Source organism: Hibiscus syriacus, unplaced genomic scaffold, assembly GCF_006381635.1.
Source record: "Hibiscus syriacus cultivar Baekdansim isolate YM2019G1 unplaced genomic scaffold, ASM638163v2 tig00112523_pilon, whole genome shotgun sequence".
Lineage (NCBI taxonomy): Eukaryota > Viridiplantae > Streptophyta > Magnoliopsida > Malvales > Malvaceae > Hibiscus > Hibiscus syriacus.
In genome coordinates, this window is record NW_024063355.1 from 822,294 (window position 1) to 840,757 (window position 18,464).

At 38.4% G+C, this 18,464-nt stretch overlaps 3 protein-coding genes and 2 pseudogenes across 4 annotated transcripts; 2 read left to right on the forward strand and 3 right to left on the reverse strand.

Annotated features, from left to right (window-relative positions):
- Window positions 1-450: 450 nt before the first annotated feature.
- Window positions 451-2,449, forward strand: LOC120181335 (cold-regulated 413 plasma membrane protein 4-like). Its single transcript, XM_039186496.1, has 4 exons — window positions 451-603; window positions 1,767-1,874; window positions 1,972-2,042; window positions 2,132-2,449. Exons 1-4 carry the CDS (start codon window positions 485-487, stop codon window positions 2,356-2,358), a joined length of 525 nt encoding a protein of 174 aa, XP_039042427.1. The 5' UTR covers window positions 451-484; the 3' UTR covers window positions 2,359-2,449.
- A 758-nt stretch (window positions 2,450-3,207) lies between these two features.
- Window positions 3,208-10,328, forward strand: LOC120181336 (annotated as a pseudogene).
- A 117-nt stretch (window positions 10,329-10,445) lies between these two features.
- LOC120181398 lies at window positions 10,446-12,954 on the reverse strand (annotated as a pseudogene).
- A 131-nt stretch (window positions 12,955-13,085) lies between these two features.
- Window positions 13,086-15,270, reverse strand: LOC120181279 (cold-regulated 413 plasma membrane protein 2-like). Of its 2 annotated transcripts, XM_039186445.1 has the most exons (5): window positions 15,252-15,270; window positions 14,945-15,157; window positions 13,878-13,985; window positions 13,701-13,771; window positions 13,086-13,503 (listed from the first exon to the last, which is right to left on the reverse strand). In XM_039186445.1, the coding sequence occupies exons 2-5, from the start codon at window positions 15,121-15,123 to the stop codon at window positions 13,250-13,252; spliced, it is 612 nt and encodes a 203-aa protein (XP_039042376.1). In that variant the 5' UTR covers window positions 15,124-15,157; window positions 15,252-15,270; the 3' UTR covers window positions 13,086-13,249. The 2 variants fall into 2 exon arrangements, with proteins under 2 accessions (XP_039042376.1, XP_039042375.1); XM_039186444.1 differs by lacking the exon at window positions 15,252-15,270 and having other exon boundaries at window positions 14,945-15,216.
- A 327-nt stretch (window positions 15,271-15,597) lies between these two features.
- Window positions 15,598-18,402, reverse strand: LOC120181276 (protein HGV2-like). The gene is made up of 6 exons (XM_039186442.1): window positions 17,983-18,402; window positions 17,382-17,590; window positions 16,895-17,104; window positions 16,642-16,732; window positions 16,156-16,429; window positions 15,598-16,075 (listed from the first exon to the last, which is right to left on the reverse strand). Exons 1-6 carry the CDS (start codon window positions 18,300-18,302, stop codon window positions 15,740-15,742), a joined length of 1,440 nt encoding a protein of 479 aa, XP_039042373.1. The 5' UTR covers window positions 18,303-18,402; the 3' UTR covers window positions 15,598-15,739.
- Window positions 18,403-18,464: the final 62 nt, after the last annotated feature.

The following is an 18,464-nucleotide window of genomic DNA, read 5'->3' on the forward strand; positions in this document are numbered from 1 at the left end:
GAATTTGTATATAAATGTTTTTTTAGCTTCAGCTTTTTTCTCCTACAAATCAAGATAAAATTGTTATGTCCAAAATCTTCGTAGATAAAATGTTTTCGTTCTATTTTAGTACCTCATTCAAAATTTAACGTTAAACTTTAAAAAAAATAAAAAGTTTATGTGCTAAATGCGTTAAGTTTTTAACAATAGGATACTAAAATGAAACAAAAACTAAATGTTAGATATTATTTTTAAAACAATTGAAAGTTTATATACTAAAATAAATCAAAACTGATAGTTTAGGTACTAAATGCATAATTTACCCAAAATGAAAATAGTGTTAACCTAAAATTGTTTATGAATTATGAAATTAATTAGAATAATGTAAAGTTTAATAATCAAATGATAATAATGTTAGAAATAATCAAAATAATTCAAAAACTAAAATAAAGATGACCTCCGGTATTTTTTTTTAACTAGAGGGGACAAAAAAAAGGGAAAGAAAATGGTTAGTTTAGGATTGGCAGATATGAAGATGAAACTGAACTCAAGTTTTGCAGATTCAGATTTAGGATCTACACAGGCTCGAGCCGTTTTTCAATGGGGTGGCACCATTTTGGCTTTGTAAGTTAACCCAGTTCTTCCTTTTTTTTTTTCTTTCTTCTCCTTTGAATGGTTCAAATATGTTGAATTTTGTTTTATGATTGATATAAATGACTTGTTTTTCTTCGATTTTCGATGAGAACGCATTTTGGGTCGCTTTCCAATTTCAGAGATGAATGATTATGTAGGTTAATCGGTGAAACTGCTGTGTGTTTATATTATTATTTTCTTTTGCACTAGTCATTTGTGACTTTGAATGAATCAATTATGTTTGCTGGATTTTCTTATAGAAAGTTTCAATTATACACTATCGTAGTTAAATTCGACACTCATCTTTGAGTAAGGGTCAAATGAGTGTAAATTTTAGTGATGTTGGCAATCTGTTGATCCCTATTGGGGTGCCCTTCTTGTATAGGGTTGCTGCAAATCAGCTGCCTTTTGATGTGTTTTAAGGTTTTAAATTCTAGCAAGGTAAGATAAAAAGGGTTGAGTTTTGAAGGCTTTTGGGATGCTTAGATGGTAGGAAATGGCTATTTTGCTTGAATCCGAGTGTTGATTCGGGTTTATGTTCCTAATGGGTATTTCCATATGCATGTCCGAATATGTCTCGGGCTTTAATATTTCAAGAAAAATAGAGTAGACAGCAACAGAGGGAAATGGTTTAGTAGAAAGACGAGTCATGGTTCATTGAATCCATTTCGACTCGAGAGAACTCGAGAAATGATAAACTGAACTATAGCTGGAGAACTATAACATAAGCAAACATGATAATAGACTATTTACTGCAGAGGAACTAAACAACTTATAAATACTCTCAGAAAATAGTTGTTAGATCTGTTGCCTTCATCGTTTAATTATTGTCATGCATGCCTTGAACATGCTTGGATAAGAAAGTAGTATGTGATAAAATCTGCATTTTTTCTCTTATGTTTGTATATACTTGAGGAAAAGGTCTTGATTAGTGGTCGGAAATCATGAATGCAATATACATTGGAAAGAACATATTTGAACGACATCTTCATTGAAAATATTCTTTGTCCGTGATTTCTGTTTTGCATATGAAGGCTTTTAGTTCCATCAAAGTGCCATTTCCCGGATTGTGTATGAACAAAAGCTTAGTCTTGTGTTTACTCTGTTTCCTTATTCAAGAATCATTTTGTTTATTTTTTTTTCTTTCTCTACAGATTTTTATTACTCATGAACCGAACAGGACGGAGATCGCACATGCTGACTAACCTCCTAGTATTATTTCTCTTCGCTAGTTTCCCAACCATACTCCTTAAACTCGTAAGGTACTAGGCAATTTTCAACATTGATCTTGTCTTGGTTGATTGGTATCTGTTTTAATGTGAGTTACATTTCACTACAACTTCTCACGTAATGATGCAGAGGGCAATTTGGTTGCTGGGTTGCATTTCTTGCCGTCGCTTCGAATCTATATTTTCCCGAAACCTGTCCAGGTTCAAAACAAGATTTCAAACAAATCAACTGGTTGTGACTACAAATGTTTTATGTCTCTTTTCCGATAATGATTATCTATTTGTAACAGCTCCGCGTTTCGTCCTGTTCGTCATCGCACCCAATTGGCTGGCCCATCGGTTACGAGATGACAAGGTACCCGGCATCATCTGTCTCATAATCACGGCTTTAATTATACTAACTGAAATTCGTGGAGCCGGAGCATTAGAGGATAGTCAATGTAGTTGTTATTGTCTTAGTTACTGGTTTAGTATAGCTTGGATACTATACTTTACAATGTTGTATCTTGCCACTTAGAAAGAATTGAAAAGCATCACAGGGAGAAGGAACGTTGTTCTCTGTTTCCGCTCTTTCTTACAGCTTCTGAATGAGAATGAACTTTTTTCCCGAATTTCTTTATTATTCCATTAAGTCCGAATATTATCATCTGAATTCAAATTTGAATTATATCTCGAATATCCGGATCCGAATATGACTTGGTTGAATTGTGGATGCAAAAGTAAAGTTGAATTTTTCTCAATTATCAATTGCGCACGATGTCACAAACTATAACTCTCATTTTAACTTAGTCTTTAAATTTTAAAATATTCTATCTAATTCCTAAACTATGACCTTCATTTTAAATTGGTCTTTGAATTTTAAGATGTTTTGTATCAATCTTCAAACTATGAATAAATTAATTTTTTTAACCAGTAGAGTTAATGATCCATTAACGGAAAGATCGAAATGAAATATCAAAATGGAATGATAATGATAGTTTGAAGATTGATATAGAATGTTTTAAAATTTGGTGATTAATTTAGAACGGGATCATAGTTTAGGTACCTCCTCTGAAAATAATTCAGAAAAAATATAGAAAGAGTGGAACTTTTCTGGCGGCGAGTTCTTTTAGCATGTCTGCAAATTGCAACAAAAGGGGAAAAAAGATTGAGATTTGATCAACCCTTGAATGGGTTTTTGAATTCAATCAGTTTCGTTTTTAAATGCAAATTAATTGTTAATATGGTATGGCATTCATGAAAAGAAAAGTCAACTTCGTGGTTCCAAGATCAATATTTTATAACTTGGATGTTACGTCTCTGAAGACTTGCTTTCAAGTTCCAAGCTTTGGATATGGCCAAGATATTTCCTTTGCCCACCAATTTTTCTTCGGCTATGGATTCTTCGTCTCTCCTTTCTCTTCTGACCATCTGTGTATTTTGTTGCGGTTTCTTGGTTCAAGCTCAGCAGCCTTATGTCGGACAGAGGACGACGGCTTGCGAAAATCCGGACACTTCGGGTTCTGTTCTCGGATACACCTGCAATGGCGTCAACAGGAGCTACCAAAGTTACCTTGTTTTCAGATCCCCAACCTTTGTTCAACAACGTTACATCAATCTCCAATCTCTTGTCTTCCAATCCGTCGCAAATCGCAGGGATAAACGAGGTTTCCGAGACGGCGACGTTCGCATCGAACGAGTTGGTTATAGTTCCGGTCAACTGTTCATGTTCTGGAGACCATTATCAAAGGAACACAAGCTACACGGTTCAGAGCGGAGAAGGTTATTTTGTGATTGCAAATAATACATTTCAAGCTTTTTCAACTTGTCAAGCTATACAGAACCAGCAGCCCGGGATTCTGTCCCGGAATTTGACGCCGGGAATGAGAATTACGGTTCCTCTCCGATGTGCTTGTCCCACAAGGAATCAAACAGATGCTGGAATCAACTATTTGTTGAGTTATCTTATTGCTGAAGGTGATGATGTTGATGGTATTAGTGAATTGTTCGGAGCAGATCCTGATATGATTCGTGAAGCTAATCAGCTTTCTGATGACACCATTTTTTTTCTACACTACACTTTTAGTTCCTCCGGAATCCGCCGTCTAGAATCGTACTGTCACCTCCACCACCGCCACTGCCGCCTTCAGCTATACCACCACCGAATTCTCCTCCGAGTGGAACAAACAGAACATGGACATATACTTGCTGGTGTTCTTGGGGGAGTTGGCCTCATCTCGGTTGTTTGCATTGTGATTTTCTGTATGTTTTTCCGCAAAACAAAGAAGAAATCTGATCCGATTGTTAGCTCGGAAAGCTTCAAGGCCGTTGAAAAACCATTGGAGAAAAGCTTGGAGGAGGATCTCAGGACTTTTTGGATAGTATGTCAAGTATAGCACAATCAATCAATCTCATGTTGCGGAAGACGGCTATCTGATAGAGCAAAATCACAACTGATAATTTGAAAAAATAAAAATGAAGATAAAAGAGACACAAAATTTAAGTGAAAAACCCCTAAATAATATAGGGTAAAAACCACGGACAACGGTAGAAGAATTTCACTATGAGAAAAATAGGAATTACAACCTCTCTCGATCTACCAAGGAGAATACAATGATAATTCTCTCTTGATAAAAAAGGAGAAAACAACTCTCAAGAAACTCTCTAAATTCTCTCTAGTATTAGAAGAAAGCTAGAATGCTTTGGGATGGTTTTGAAGCTAAATGAGCTAGGGTATTTATAGTTGAAGCTTTAAAGACTAATTTGTAAATACCCTAAATTACAATGACTAATTGCATAGTTTTACCATCCAAAATTTTCAACAATTTGGTGGCCAAATTTGACCAATTTTGCCACCCCATTAACGCCACCAAATTGCCACCCATAATGTTGACAATTGATGCAATTTGGTGTGCCAATTTTCAACAATCTCCCACTTGAAGATTTGATTGGAACAATCATATCTTCACACCATTTTTTCTACCTTGTACCTTTCATGTTGCTTACGTTTCCGACAGGCCACAGAAGGATCGACACCTGGTAAATTTATCAGCATTGATTGCCTTCGTCATGAAATCTGCTATGTTGTCTTTGGTATGGATCTTCTGCATATCTACCGTTCCTTCTTTCACCTTTTCACGAATGAAATGGTACTGAACTCGTATGTGCTTAGTCCTTGAATGAAATGCTGGATTCCTTGCTAGATGCAAGGCGCTTTGACTGAGAGACATACTCTTGATTGTGCCCAAGCTCCTCCAATAGAATCTTCAACCAAATTGCTTCTTTACTGGCTTGTGTAGCTGCTACATATTCTGCCTCTGTTGTGGACGTAGCCACAACTGACTGCAATTTTTAAACCCAGCTTACAGCTCCACCAGCAACTTTGAATACATATCCTGTAGTAGATTTGCTTTTATCCAAATCCCCTGCATAGTCAGAATCTACATACCCATTGATTAGTAAGTTTGATCCTCCGTAATATAATGCAATATTTGAGGTCCCTTTGATGTATCTTAGGATCCTCTTTACAATATTCCAATGCTCTTTTCTTGGATTCGCCATGTACCGACTAACCACTCCCACTGCTTGTGCAATGTCTGGTCTTGTGCATATCATAGCGAACATTAAACTTCCTACTGCTGATGCATACGGTACTCGAGACATCTCCATCCTCTCTTGTTCACTGCTAGGACTCATATTGGAGAATAATTTGAAGTTAATAGGAAGAGGGGTAGAAATTAGCTTACAATCATGCATGCTAAATCGTGACAAGATTTTCTTCAAGTAATTCTTTTGTGAAAGCCAAATCTTCCTATTACTTCTGTCTCGGTGAATTTGCATCCCTAGAATCTTGTTTGCTGATCCCAAGTCCTTCATTTCAAATTCCCTAGCCAGTTGTGTCTTCAATTCTTCAATATGATCTTTGTTGGGTTCTGCAACCAACATGTCATCCACATACAACAACAATATAACAAAATCGTTATCACCAGACCTCTTGAAATAAGTACAAGGGTCTGCATTAAGTCTGTTGTATCCAAGGCACATAATGAAGGAATCAAATCTCTTATACCAACACCTCGGCGCCTGCTTTAGACCGTACATAGATTTGTTCAACCTGCAAACCAAGTTCTTATTTTCATCTTCTTCAAAACCTTCAGGCTGGAGCATATAAATCTCTTCTTCAAGATTTCCATGAAGAAAAGCTGTTTTAACATCTAGCTGTTCCAAATGTAAATTCAATGTAGCACACATTGCCAAGACTACTCGAACTGTTGTTAGTCGAACCACAGGAGAAAAAATTTCATTGAAATCAATACCTTCTTTCTGAGCATATCCTTTGACCACCAGTCTTGCACGATACCTCTCCACTTGATCGTCACCATTTCGCTTGATTTTGAAAACCCATTTGTTACCAATTGGCTTCCTTCCTTGTGGTAGTGGCACAAGGTCCCATGTATTATTTTTATGAAGGGCTTCGATTTATTCTTGCATCGCCATCATCCACAGTGAAGCATCTGAGCTGTTTATTGCCTCCTGGTATGTTGATGGCTCACCGTCCTCTGTTAAAAGGCAGTATGCAATATTACCTTCTATAACATAATCTGAGTGCCAATTGGGACGTCTTCTCACACGATCTGATTGACGAGTTGTTGGAGCTTCAGAACTCTCTGGTTCTTGTTCATCATGTGTTGGTTCTGCTTCAGAAGAATCTCCTTCTTCAAACTCTTTTTCCACATGTATCTGAGTAGTCTTTGACTTTTCAGCGCTATCATCGTCTTCTTTTCTTTGTAGTTTATCTTCTACAAAGATAACATCCCTGCTAATGATCACTTTGCGGGCAGTGGGATCCCACAAGCAATACCCCTTTACTCCATCAGCATACCCAAAGAATTTGCATTTTCTGGATTTTGGATCCAGCTTTGAAATTTCTTGGGCGTTGTACATCACGTACACAATACTTCCAAATACATGGAGGTTTGAATAATCAATTGGTTTATCAGTCCACATCTCCATTGGTGTCTTCATCTCTATTGCAGTTGATGGAGCTCGATTCACCAAATAACAGGCGGTATTGACTGCTTCTGCCCAGAATGATTTTTCTAGGCCTGCGTCCCTCAATATTGCTCTTGTTCTTTCTAACAAGGTTCTGTTCATCCGCTCTGCCACTCCATTTTGTTGAGGAGTGTTCGCCACTGTGAACTGTCTTTTGATGCCTTCTTTCTTGCAAAAGTCATCAAATTCTTCGCTTGTGTAGTCTCCTCCATTATCTGTTCTGAAACACTTGATCTTATTTCCAGAATCAAGTTCCACCCGCGCTTTGAAGTTTTTGAAAGTTGAAAACACGTCTGACTTCTTCTTAATAGGGTACACCCAACATCTCCTGGAGTAGTCATCAATAAATGAGACAAAGTATTTTGCTCCGCCTAGGGATGTAACTGGTGCTTGCCATACGTCAGAGTGAACCAATTCTAAAACACTTTTGCTTCTAGAATTTGACTTGTTGAATTTCAACCGGTGCTGCTTACTTGTTATACAATGCTCACACAAAAGAAGTGATACCTTTGTTAAGCCGGGAAGTAACTTTTGCTCCACAAGGACTTTCATTCCTTGTTCTGACATGTGTCCAAGTTTCTGATGCCATAGCATTGTAGAATCTGAACTACATGAGGCAACAAAGGCTTCTGATTCTAGCAAAGTCTCTCCCTTCAACATGTACAAGTTTGCTGCTATATTTTCGCCTTTCAGCACCACAAGCGCTCTACGGAACACCTTCATGATTCCTTTCTGTGTTTCAATCTTGCTTGCATTATTATCCAATAATCCGTAGGATAATAAATTTTTCTTTAGACCTTTCACGTGTCGCACATCTCGAACAATTTTAATTGTTCCATCATACATCTTCAATTTGATGGTTCCCACTCCAACGATCTCTAAGGCATGATCATTGCAACTATACACAGATCCTCCTGAGACAGGTTCATAATGATGGAACCATTCTCTTCTTGAGGTCATGTGATATGTCGCTCCCGAATCAATGAGCCATATATCTGCAAATATTTTTCTGCCTTCCACGGTGGTCGACGCTTCACAGCATAGAGCATCTCCATCATCTGAAGTGTTTGTGGTATTGCCTTGTGGATTGGAGTTTTTATTTAGACTCCAACAATCCTTCTTCAAGTGACCCTTCTTTCCACAGTTGTAGCACTTTAAATTCTTCTTGCTCCTCGACTTCGATCTACCATGTTTGTGACTGCTGCTTTGGCCACGTTCTGTTGATCTCCCTCTCATCGTTATCGATGCCTCTGCTTGTTGTAGATTTACTTGTCTGTCTTCCTTGTTCTTGCGTCGATTTTCTTCTTGGAGAACAGCAGCTGCAACGTTATCGAAGACTAGACTGGTGACATTACTGTTTGTCAAGTTGATGATGAGTTGATCATACGAATCAGGTAGACTTTGAAGTAGAAGTTCAGCACATTCTTATTCTCATATTTTACAGCTTAAGGATGTAAGCTGAGAAAATAAGGTGTTCAGTGTATTTAAGTGTTCCGTCACTGAAGTAGATTATGGCATACGGAGAGTGTATAATTTCCTCTTAAGGAAAATTTTATTGTGCAGCGATGTGGCCTCATACAATTTGATGAGATGATCTCATATCTCTTTAGCTGTCTTCTTCTCCTCGATGCTTGACAATACTTCATCTGCTAATGCTGAAAGTTTACCATAGCATTCCCGTCCATCTCGTTCCATTTGATGTCATCTGCGAAATCCACCGGCCTTTCATTGATAGCCGCTAGACACCCGTCTTTCCTTAGGATGGCCTTCATCTTCAATTTCCACAATGAGAAATTTCTCCCATTGAATTTTTCAATATCAAATTTCGTTGCCATAGCTTCTTCTACGGATAGCTCCCACTACTTCACTATCGTGAATAGTTCTCTGGAACCTTCAAAGAATGGGTAATAACTTCTTATTTTCTTATGTTGGAGGATCCACCTTTTGGTGGCAACCACAAAGACAATAAGCAGATATTACACACTCTAATCTAGCTTTGATACCAATTGTTGCGGAAGACGGCTATCGGATAGAGCAAAATCGCAACTGATAATTTGAGAAAATAAAAATGAAGATAAAAGAGACACAAAATTTACGTGGAAAACCCCTAAATAATATAGGGTAAAAACCACAGGCAACAGTAGAAGAATTTCACTATGAAAAAAATAGGAATTACAACCTCTCTGGATCTACCAAGGAGAATACAATGATAATTCTCTCTTGATAAAAAAGGAGAAAACAACTCTCAAGAAACTCTTTAAATTCTCTCTAGTATTAGAAGAAAGCTAGAATGCTTTGGGATGATTTTGAAGCTAAATGAGTTAGGGTATTTATAGTTGAAGCTTTAAGGACTAATTTGTAAATACCCTAAATTACAATGACTAATTGCATAGTTTTACCATCCAAAATTTTCAACAATTTGGTGGCCAAATTTGACCAATTTTGTTACCCCATTATTGTCACCAAATTTCCACCCATAATGTTGACAATTGATGTAATTTGGTGTACCAATTTTCAACATTTCAAAATGTACAAGTTCGGAGAATTGCAATCTGCAACAGATAACTTCAGCCCCAGCAATCACATTAAAGGTTCGGTTTACCGAGGCGTGATCAATGGTGACTTTGCAGCCATCAAGAAGGTTCACGGAGACGTCTCGAAGGAGATACAGCTGTTAAACAATGTCAACCACTCAAATCTTATCCGCCTTTCCGGAGTTTGTATCAACGACGGAAACTGTTATATGGTCTACGAGTATGCCGCCAATGGTGCATTGAGCGACTGGATCTTTAACCAATATGACAGCAGGAAATTCTTAAGCTGGAAACATAGAATTCAGATTGCATTAGACGTAGCAACAGGGCTTAACTACCTGCTTAGCTTCACCAATCCTCCTCATATCCACAAGGACTTCAAAACCAGTAATGTTCTTCTTGATAGTGATTTCAGGGCTAAGATCACGAACTTTGCTCTTGCGAGGTCGACCTAAGGACGAGAGGGCGAGTTTTCCTTTACAAGGCACATTGTTGGAACAAAGGGGTATATGGCTCCTGAGTATTTGGAAAACGGTTTGGTCTCCACAAAGCTAGATGTTTATGCTTTTGGGGTTCTCTTGCTCGAGGTGATAACAGGGAAAGAAGCTGCAGCGCTCTACGGCGACGAATATACGAACTTATCAGATGCCGTAAGCAATGTGGTTGATAATTGGAAAGGAGGGTTTGAAGCACTTGATTGAACCCTCTATGGTAGATAATTATCCTTCAGAGCTTGCCATACTGGTTGTCCAATTGATAAATAGTTGTTTGAAGAAAAATCCAACAGCTCGCCCTGCTATGGACGAAATTGCACAGTCGTTGTCGAGAATTCTGACTACTTCGTCGGCAGGGGATTCGTCGAGCTACATGTCGTGGTCTCAAACATCTACTGGGAGCTATTGATGTAGCTTTCATTTATCGAATGTTTTCAGTAACTGATAGCAGGAGAAGAAGCTGTTTTTTAATGCATGATCTATATTCACATTAATAAGACATAGTCCAATACATCTTCAAAACTGAAAACCAAGCTAAACTGTGTATTACAAAACATAATTATACATTGGTTATTACATAAACTGAACATATGGAGTTTCTGCAATACTTAACGGGCTATGACCGGAACAATGATTTGAGTGAATTCTATTTCTGTCCCCGAAGCCCAAGAGCCTTCCGATATCTCAAAAGATGACTGAATTAGAACGGAAAGGTTAAAGACGATTTCGGCCATACTTGGCCTAGCCAGAGGATCCTCTTGAGTGCATGCCATGGCCAATACTGCCAAGCTTAGAGCACTGTCAATGGGATAAAAGCTCTCCAAGTTTGGATCCATCCATTTGCTTAGCCTTCTTTCCCTTTTCTCTTCAATTTCCAAAACTTCCCTTACATTCTTCCATAGCATGAAAATTTCACCATTCTCTTTTGTTGCCATTGCTTTCTTACCTGAAAGCAACTCTAACAGAACAACCCCAAATGCAAAAACATCCATTTTCGGCAACCGAAAAAATTTGCAATCTTGGACTTAAACATGGAATCGAGAAGTATATTGTTCGATCTGATATCCTGGTGGACGATGTTAGGTCGAGTGTGCTCGTGCATGTATTGCAGGCCATTGGTAACATCCAGTGCTACATGTAACCTTTGACTCCAGGTGAGAACCACGACACAGCTCGAAGAACACGTACTTTTCGGATGCAACCACTTATCGAGTGATCCATTTTCAGCATATTCATAAACCAAGAAGCAGTTTCCCTCTGAATCAGCTGAGACGCCCATTAACTTCACCAGATTTGCATGATTTACTTTCTGCAAAATCTTGAGTTCATTTGTGATATCATCCTTTGTTTTCTTTATGGCTAACAGTTTCTCATCAATGGTGGCCCTGTACACCGAGCCTCTGATTTTGCTATGTTCATTAAGGTTCATGGTTGCCATCATAATCACATAAGCGTCATACATGATAGGCTTGCCTAAGTACCCTGAAACTCCAGGAAGCAGCTTATCTTGCACGATCTTTGGCCGGAAACTCTCACTTTTCGTAAGATCCTTCGCCGGAATCAAACCAACTGTCTCCAGAGACGAACTTTTGTGCTTAAAGATCTTTCTCTCATGTACAAACACACCTGCTAAAATAAGCAAACAGCCTACTATGCTTAAAACAACTATGAGGATCCCTTTGGATTTGCTTCCTCGAGAGAGGTGAATTCGCGAAAGAACCGGCAAGTCCGACACAGGGATCATCAGTGGGGGAATCACTGCCGAGCTAATCTCGGGGTAACCGTTTAACTTATTTTCATCAATGATAACTGCTGCTGATGCATTGAACATGGCACTTACACTCCAAATACTGTCTTTTGGTTGCCATACATAGCTAATAAAGTACACGGTTCCGTGATCCAATTCAGCTTTCAAAGGGCACTTGCAGAACAAAGGAAACACGACTTCATCACCGGCGTGCAAATTTTTCGCCTCGAGAGAAGGATTCATTTGCTCCACTGCAGTAAAATTGCTGAGACACTCGAAAACCGTAGTCGAAACTATGTAATATGTGTCACCAAGCACTATATCATATGTAACATTGGCAAAATAATGGTTCATGGTGCAGCCACAGGTTATAGGGACCAACAACAGTTGGCCTGGGAACAACCGAGTATCTTCGGATACCAAGTTGCTAGCAATTGCAATCTCTTGACGGCTGGTTCTGAACAAATCAGCTATGTTCCGAAGGTCCAAAAAGTCCTGTTCTTGAGCAAAAAAGGTAGCATATGTTGAGCACGGGACCGATGATTCTGAGCATCAAAAGTCGGCCCCATCGACGAGTGAGGGCTGAGTTCTGATATAGGAAGCAAAAACATAGATGAGAATGAAAAACAGAACTTGCAAGGATTGCAATTGTTGAGAAGAGAAAGAAATTGCCATAGATAACTAAAACAGGAGTACCTCAATGTCTAGTTTGAAGTTAACGGAAAAGGTGAAATCGTTGTTGCTCACGAGTATGTGAGTTTTAGATTCGAAAATGACATATTTTTTTGAAATAAAAATCTAAGTGGCCTTTGTCTTTAGCTTTAATCTTAAATGATTATACTAATCGCATCATTTTTTTTTCTGGATTATACTTCAATTTCTATTAGGAACTTTTTATTAGTATCACATTAGTTTAATGCAATAATCCAAACCAGGACGGCACGCAGTTGCAATCCCATACAAAATGACAACTCTTGTTGTACACTCAAGAGTATTTCCCCTGATGACAATGCAGCACTCGTTGTTTTCCTTGGCTAATTCTTCCTCACCTCCTCTTCCACCGGCAGGCAACACCACATCGTTGCCGTAACCGGTTGAACCACCCCTTCCTGTTTGTTCCAAAAATGGCGTATGACAGCACGAGGAAGTCTCCACCAAAGATCTCGGATTTCTTTGAAGGCACGGGTTCACCACCGGGTAGCTTAACTTTCACAGTAGTGTAATCTCAACCCCATTTTTCTCTTCGAATTTGGCATTTCCATCAATGGATACTTCGGAATGTCTCTCGATGAAATCGAGCTACACATTGAGCGTGTAGGTTAAACAGGTCATTAGGTTGGTTCTTCTTAACTTTTGGGGTGCATTTCCGTCGACACACTCAACTTTGACAGTGAAGGCAGTAGGCTCAGCCATGGGAAAATATACAAAAGAAATGAAATTATTGCTAGTTTATTGGTTCGTTCATTCACTAATATCACATGAATCCCAATCCACTCTTGACGAAGGCTTCAGCATATGAAAATTTTTAAAAACAGCACAAGTTTTTATTCAAGTTTTCGCAAAGGCAGCAATGATTCAGCACCGAGTCTGTTCGGCTTCCGGCTAGACTAAGCGGAGCACAAGTGCCCAGATGGGGTACACTAACAGAAGGATAATGCCGATGGTGTTTGATATGCCGTTACTCTGAGTGAAGGAATTCCGGAATCCACCCGATGCTCGAATGTGTTCTTGTAGCAGGTAACATCCAATTAGGAGGCATATTAAAACGCCAACCCAGCTGCCCTTCAAGGTGACCGCAAAGAAATTTGGAGCCACCACTAGTAAAAGTATCAATGATCCTGGCATCTCCAACCAATCTGCAACTCACAATTTTTACGGTATCAGAAAAAGTAACCAAGTAACAAGGACAATTCGGGTTCAAGTTCGTGTTCAAATTGAGAAACATGTGTAGTCTACAAATACCAGCAGTGAAGTATCACTTATATCTTGTTATGTTATCTGAACTCTTCATGTCTTTACTGCGTTCAAAAGGTAATTTAGATTGAGCATAAACCTGTAAAGTGCCTAGGGAAGAACAGTCTCAGAACGACAGCGATGAATGCAATCCATTTTCCAACATCTCCCCTGAACATATTGAAATAGCTATTCAATGAACGATATTCGAGCAAAACACAATATAAAGAAGAAGAAAAAAGACAACTTGGATGAAAGAAATGGAAAAGATTGTCACCTGAGAAAGTCGAACAATCCTGAAGGGAAACTCAAGAAGATATAAGGTACCAGAAGTGATGTCAACATGTTTGTTCTCCAGTTTGTTCGGTCCAGGATTAACAAATAACTGCACAGATCATACAGAATAAGTATTTACTGCAAACAATCCTTGTTATACATATACGCAAACAAAAATAAATGTGGTTTTATAAACCTCATGAAGTTCAATTCCCACAGCAAAAATGGAGAATTAGGCTACAAATGAAGCATAGTCGTTTCAAAGAACTCACAGAAGGAGCTTTTTAATCTTTTTGAAAATTTCACAAGTTTCAAAAGTATTCTTCAGCAACCTAGACAAACTTTGAAATTCCGACTTCTCATTTTCGGTAAAGCACCCTTTTCTGACTACCAAATATATGACCTTTCAAAGATCATCCAAATACATTGAAAAACATAGAAAATAGAATTTAACATATTTGTGTCGAATACACACTCATATTGACACTGACAACCGAGACTGAGGCAAAAAGCACAGAGGCTCTTAGACAAATTAAGAAGGTAGAATGAACTCATAATCATCATCAAGTAGCAGATAAATTCTGCGAGTCATATTCCTAAGACACAAGATGTTGTTCATTAAGTGAATTTCATCAAACTACATTTCCCATTATTTGCATTGGAAACAAAGTTGTCAAATCATTTGTAAACATTTTTGCATTCGAACAATAAGTCCCCTGATCGGAATAGTGTATGATTGCTTTATCCAACACAAACTTATATCCGACACTCATCGAAGTACGGATTCATCAGCTCACTTATCAAACTTTCAAAAGTAAAACAGTTCAGAAAATTTCAGACATAAATGCAACAACAAGTTTCATATTCAAGGGGAAAACCCTTTCTTGTTTATTAGATACAAAACTCCGTTCCATCCAGGGATTATAACCACACGAAAATACAAGCAAACACATCTAATGCGTATCCCAAAAAATCCAAACCGCCAGAAAATCTTGAGAAATTTTACAACCAAGCAAAGCAAAAAAAACAAAGCCCATTGTTGAACGAAGGTGAAAGAAGAGAACTTGCATAGCAGAAAAAGAGGCGACCCATTTGAGAAAATAAGTTCCAAAACCCAGGCCTCCAAGTTTAGTTACATCATCGATCAATTTCATAGCAGCCAGCTTGAGATCATTGATATCAGAACTGATCATTTCTTGAGCAACGGGATCGGTTTTCATAGCCAAATACTGTTGCATTCTCCCCATTTCTCACCCCTTTTCCCCTTTCTTTCTCGCAGATCTGACTTAAACAAATGAGAATTATTCAACAATGAGGATATTGTAGGGTAGACAAAAACATTTAAGACGAGGATGGGAGACGGGCTATTTAGTACCACTCGTGTTTGTTTGATAATTAGCTTAGACTATAACCTTATCCGATTGCTTCAAAAAGTTCGCAATTTTACGCTTCGATTTAGTTTAAAGTTTTAAAAAGGGAATGTGAGCCGAATTTATGGATCCATAACTGTATTCCGGAATTTGAGTCTTTGACTATGTTGAAGGAAAGGGACAAGTTTGTGCTTCGAGATATTAAACCGATCCTTTGATTATTTATTTTATGTCGATCGTTTTAATGGATTATAAGTAAATAAAATGAAATCTCTGCGAATGTAAACCCGTTATAAGAGCGTCACAAGATTGAACAAAGGAACGTAAACTTTAGCTTACTATTGCATAGAGCATAATTAAGTTTAGTAGCTAGGAAAGAATCTGTTAACATCAAGCATTAGCGAACTGCGATTCGAATAGCATACCACGGTGACTACTAATTTGTACTTCGAACAATGAAAGCATGCATGGACGGAAATTAGGATCACAAACATCAAGTAGCACTGCTGCCATTTCCTTTGTCGGATGATGGCTCAATTGCAGGTTTCTTTATTGGGTTCGATTCTGCCGCTCCTGTACTTGTCAAAACACGCTTCACTCCTCGTCCTACAATGCCAAGATGTGTGACGGCAGGCCCCCCGTTTGTATTAGCAGTTGAAACGGTTGGAGAATCAAAATGACCCTCACTGTTAGCAGTAGCCATCTGTGAAGAGCTCGGCACAGCAGGAGGTGCACTCTTATCATCAACACTTGCCCTGGCAGATGCCATTCCCAGAAGTTCTGCAATAATCGACTTTGGGTTGGAGACCAGCTGTTGTAGATCTTCAAGCTGCAATGCAGAAATGGATGGAATAAATAAAGCTATACAGTAAGGTTTTAATTAAAAGACACTATCAAATTTGCAATTGCCTTCTTTTCCAGGTCTTCGGCAAGTCCAGCAAGTGTTTCAATCTCTGCTTCTTTATCTTTGACAGATTTAACATTCTGCGAGCCATTTGAGGACTGTTGTATACCATCATCCAATTCAGAAGCAGCTGCAGATGATGCTGATCCTGATGATTCGTTTACTTCATTTCTGAGTCGCTCCAGCCGAGACTTGCAAACTGAGATGGCTTTCTGACAGTATGGAACTGCTTCTTGGGGCTTTGAGCCAATTTCCAAACACATACATATTCGGAAATTTCTAAATTGAAGGGTTAAGTAGCATATGTAGAATTTGAATGAAATTGAAGGATGGAATAGGTGGATCCAAATTTCTTTTCCCGTTTAGTATGCATTCACTGATCATCATACATTTGTACCACACTACTTATTTGAACCTAGGATTCCGTACTACGTAAAGAATAATAATCTAAATGATATAGATATTTCAAGTTTCAACCCTATAAAGGATACAGTTCAGCTATTTGACGGTGATCTGGTTCAACCAGCCGTTGCAAAATGGATAGAGCTTTCTGGTAGTCACCAAGTGAAGATTCGATGTCCTCTAAAGAAGCATATTAGAAACAAATTTATGTTTTTGGCAAAACAAGATGCTTCAAGAAAAAGCTACAATCAAATTGGTAGAGAGGGTTCCCCACTTCCTCCCATTCCCCACATAACCAAAACAAGTATTGCAACTAACTACAACGAATAGTTAGATACTGACCTCTTTCCAAGGCAACTTCAGCCAAGGTTGATAGAATATCCACTTTCTCCATGGTGTCACCCAACTGTTGCTTTTCAGCAATTGCCCTGGCAACATCTAGCATTTTCCATGCCAAATCCAGGTCAGATTCATCTGCGTCCTCATCTGCTTCAGCCGCATCATCACCGTCACTATCATCATCTTCTTCCTCCTCCTCCTCACCTTTTCCACCTGGAACACAACAAAATAAAGAACAGTTGACATTCTATTCTTATGGCTAACATATGTACCATAAGCAACAAATATTAATTGTAAAGCAGCTACTATCTATAACTGACAACACTTTGAATGAAAATTTGAATATGAGTCTAATCTAATTGACACTTCCGTACCATATGTAAGAAATAGCAAATAAATCAAGATTCAAGACATTGAAAAAGATTCAACTACACTCAACTACCTAAGCTCAATTGAACTAGAATACAAGAATCCCTTTAGGAAAACCTACCACCATCTTGTTCGGAATTGCTTGATACAGAGGCAAATGAAGTTTCACGATTTAAAGCACCTTCTTTCTTGGTCTCTTGCTGAGCCTCACACTCCTTTGGTACAGAAACCAACGGATCAGCTTCCTCTTGAGCCTTGTACAACAGCGCACGCCCATAGAGATAGTAGGCCTTGAGACATTCAATTGCAAGTTCACCATGATGCGCAACCCTAGTATTAAGTAATATATTTTACCAACAAAAGAAGAAAAATATTGAAACATAACAAGTTAATTAGGCTACTTATTGAAATTCTAGAAACCTCCCTAAGGTTGCAGCATTTTCCGATTGAATTTTACTTCATCAAAAGATGTTAATCAAACATAATTATTTCACATATTAAAATATAATATCACAATTTCATTCAATAAGTTCAATACTCTGTTCTTAAACCTTGAAAGACCTTGAAAGAGAATTAAAATAATTTTGTAAAATCAAGCCCCAGCTCTGACCTGAAGACATAGGTCCTACTAGCAAGACATTATCTGTTCTCAACATAAATTCATAGGGAAATATTTATGAAAAAATAAAAGAGATGAAAAAGAATTGAAGCTCAAGTTTAACCTGATTTCAAGGGCGCGACTAAAGCAATCAGCAGCTTCAGCGAAATCATCTTTTTTAAAAGCCTTCGATCCGTTCTCTGTCAACTCGTCTGCGAACTCCAGCGTCTTCTCTCGACCAACATCCGAAGCAACTACACAGCTTTCACCATTACTATTATTGTTGCATGTCGACTCGCTGCCTCCTGGAACCGCAAAGTTAATAGTGGCTTCGACTGAGCCATGTGTATCTAGGGTTTCAGCTATTCCAGGGTTTGGAGCTTGCTCCGTCATTGTCACCGACGCTTCTGATTCCGCCGCCTCCGCCTTATATTCTTCAGCCATCACTTCTTTGCTTCAATAATTTGCCCAGAAGCGCGAAAAACTGGAAGATTGAAAATAAGTTTTGGGGTTTCGCTTTCAGTTCATTTGAAAACCATTTATATAGGAAAATCACATATTGGGGATTTGGAACGGAAGACCAAAGCATAAACGACGGCGTTTCGA

Coding starts and splice junctions, on each gene's coding strand:
- LOC120181335 (XM_039186496.1), top strand. CDS start 485: ATGGTTAGTTTAGGATTGGCAGATATGAAGATGAAACTGAACTCAAGT. Junction 604..1,766: donor GGTGGCACCATTTTGGCTTT/GTAAGTTAACCC, acceptor CTTTCTCTACAG/ATTTTTATTACTCATGAACC. Junction 1,875..1,971: donor ATACTCCTTAAACTCGTAAG/GTACTAGGCAAT, acceptor GTAATGATGCAG/AGGGCAATTTGGTTGCTGGG.
- LOC120181279 (XM_039186445.1), bottom strand. CDS start 15,123: ATGGGGAGAATGCAACAGTATTTGGCTATGAAAACCGATCCCGTTGCT. Junction 13,986..14,944: donor GTCGCCTCTTTTTCTGCTAT/GCAAGTTCTCTT, acceptor TGATCTGTGCAG/TTATTTGTTAATCCTGGACC. Junction 13,772..13,877: donor GGATTGTTCGACTTTCTCAG/GTGACAATCTTT, acceptor CAATATGTTCAG/GGGAGATGTTGGAAAATGGA.
- LOC120181276 (XM_039186442.1), bottom strand. CDS start 18,302: ATGGCTGAAGAATATAAGGCGGAGGCGGCGGAATCAGAAGCGTCGGTG. Junction 17,105..17,381: donor CAATTCCGAACAAGATGGTG/GTAGGTTTTCCT, acceptor GTTGTGTTCCAG/GTGGAAAAGGTGAGGAGGAG. Junction 16,733..16,894: donor TGAAGTTGCCTTGGAAAGAG/GTCAGTATCTAA, acceptor ATGCTTCTTTAG/AGGACATCGAATCTTCACTT.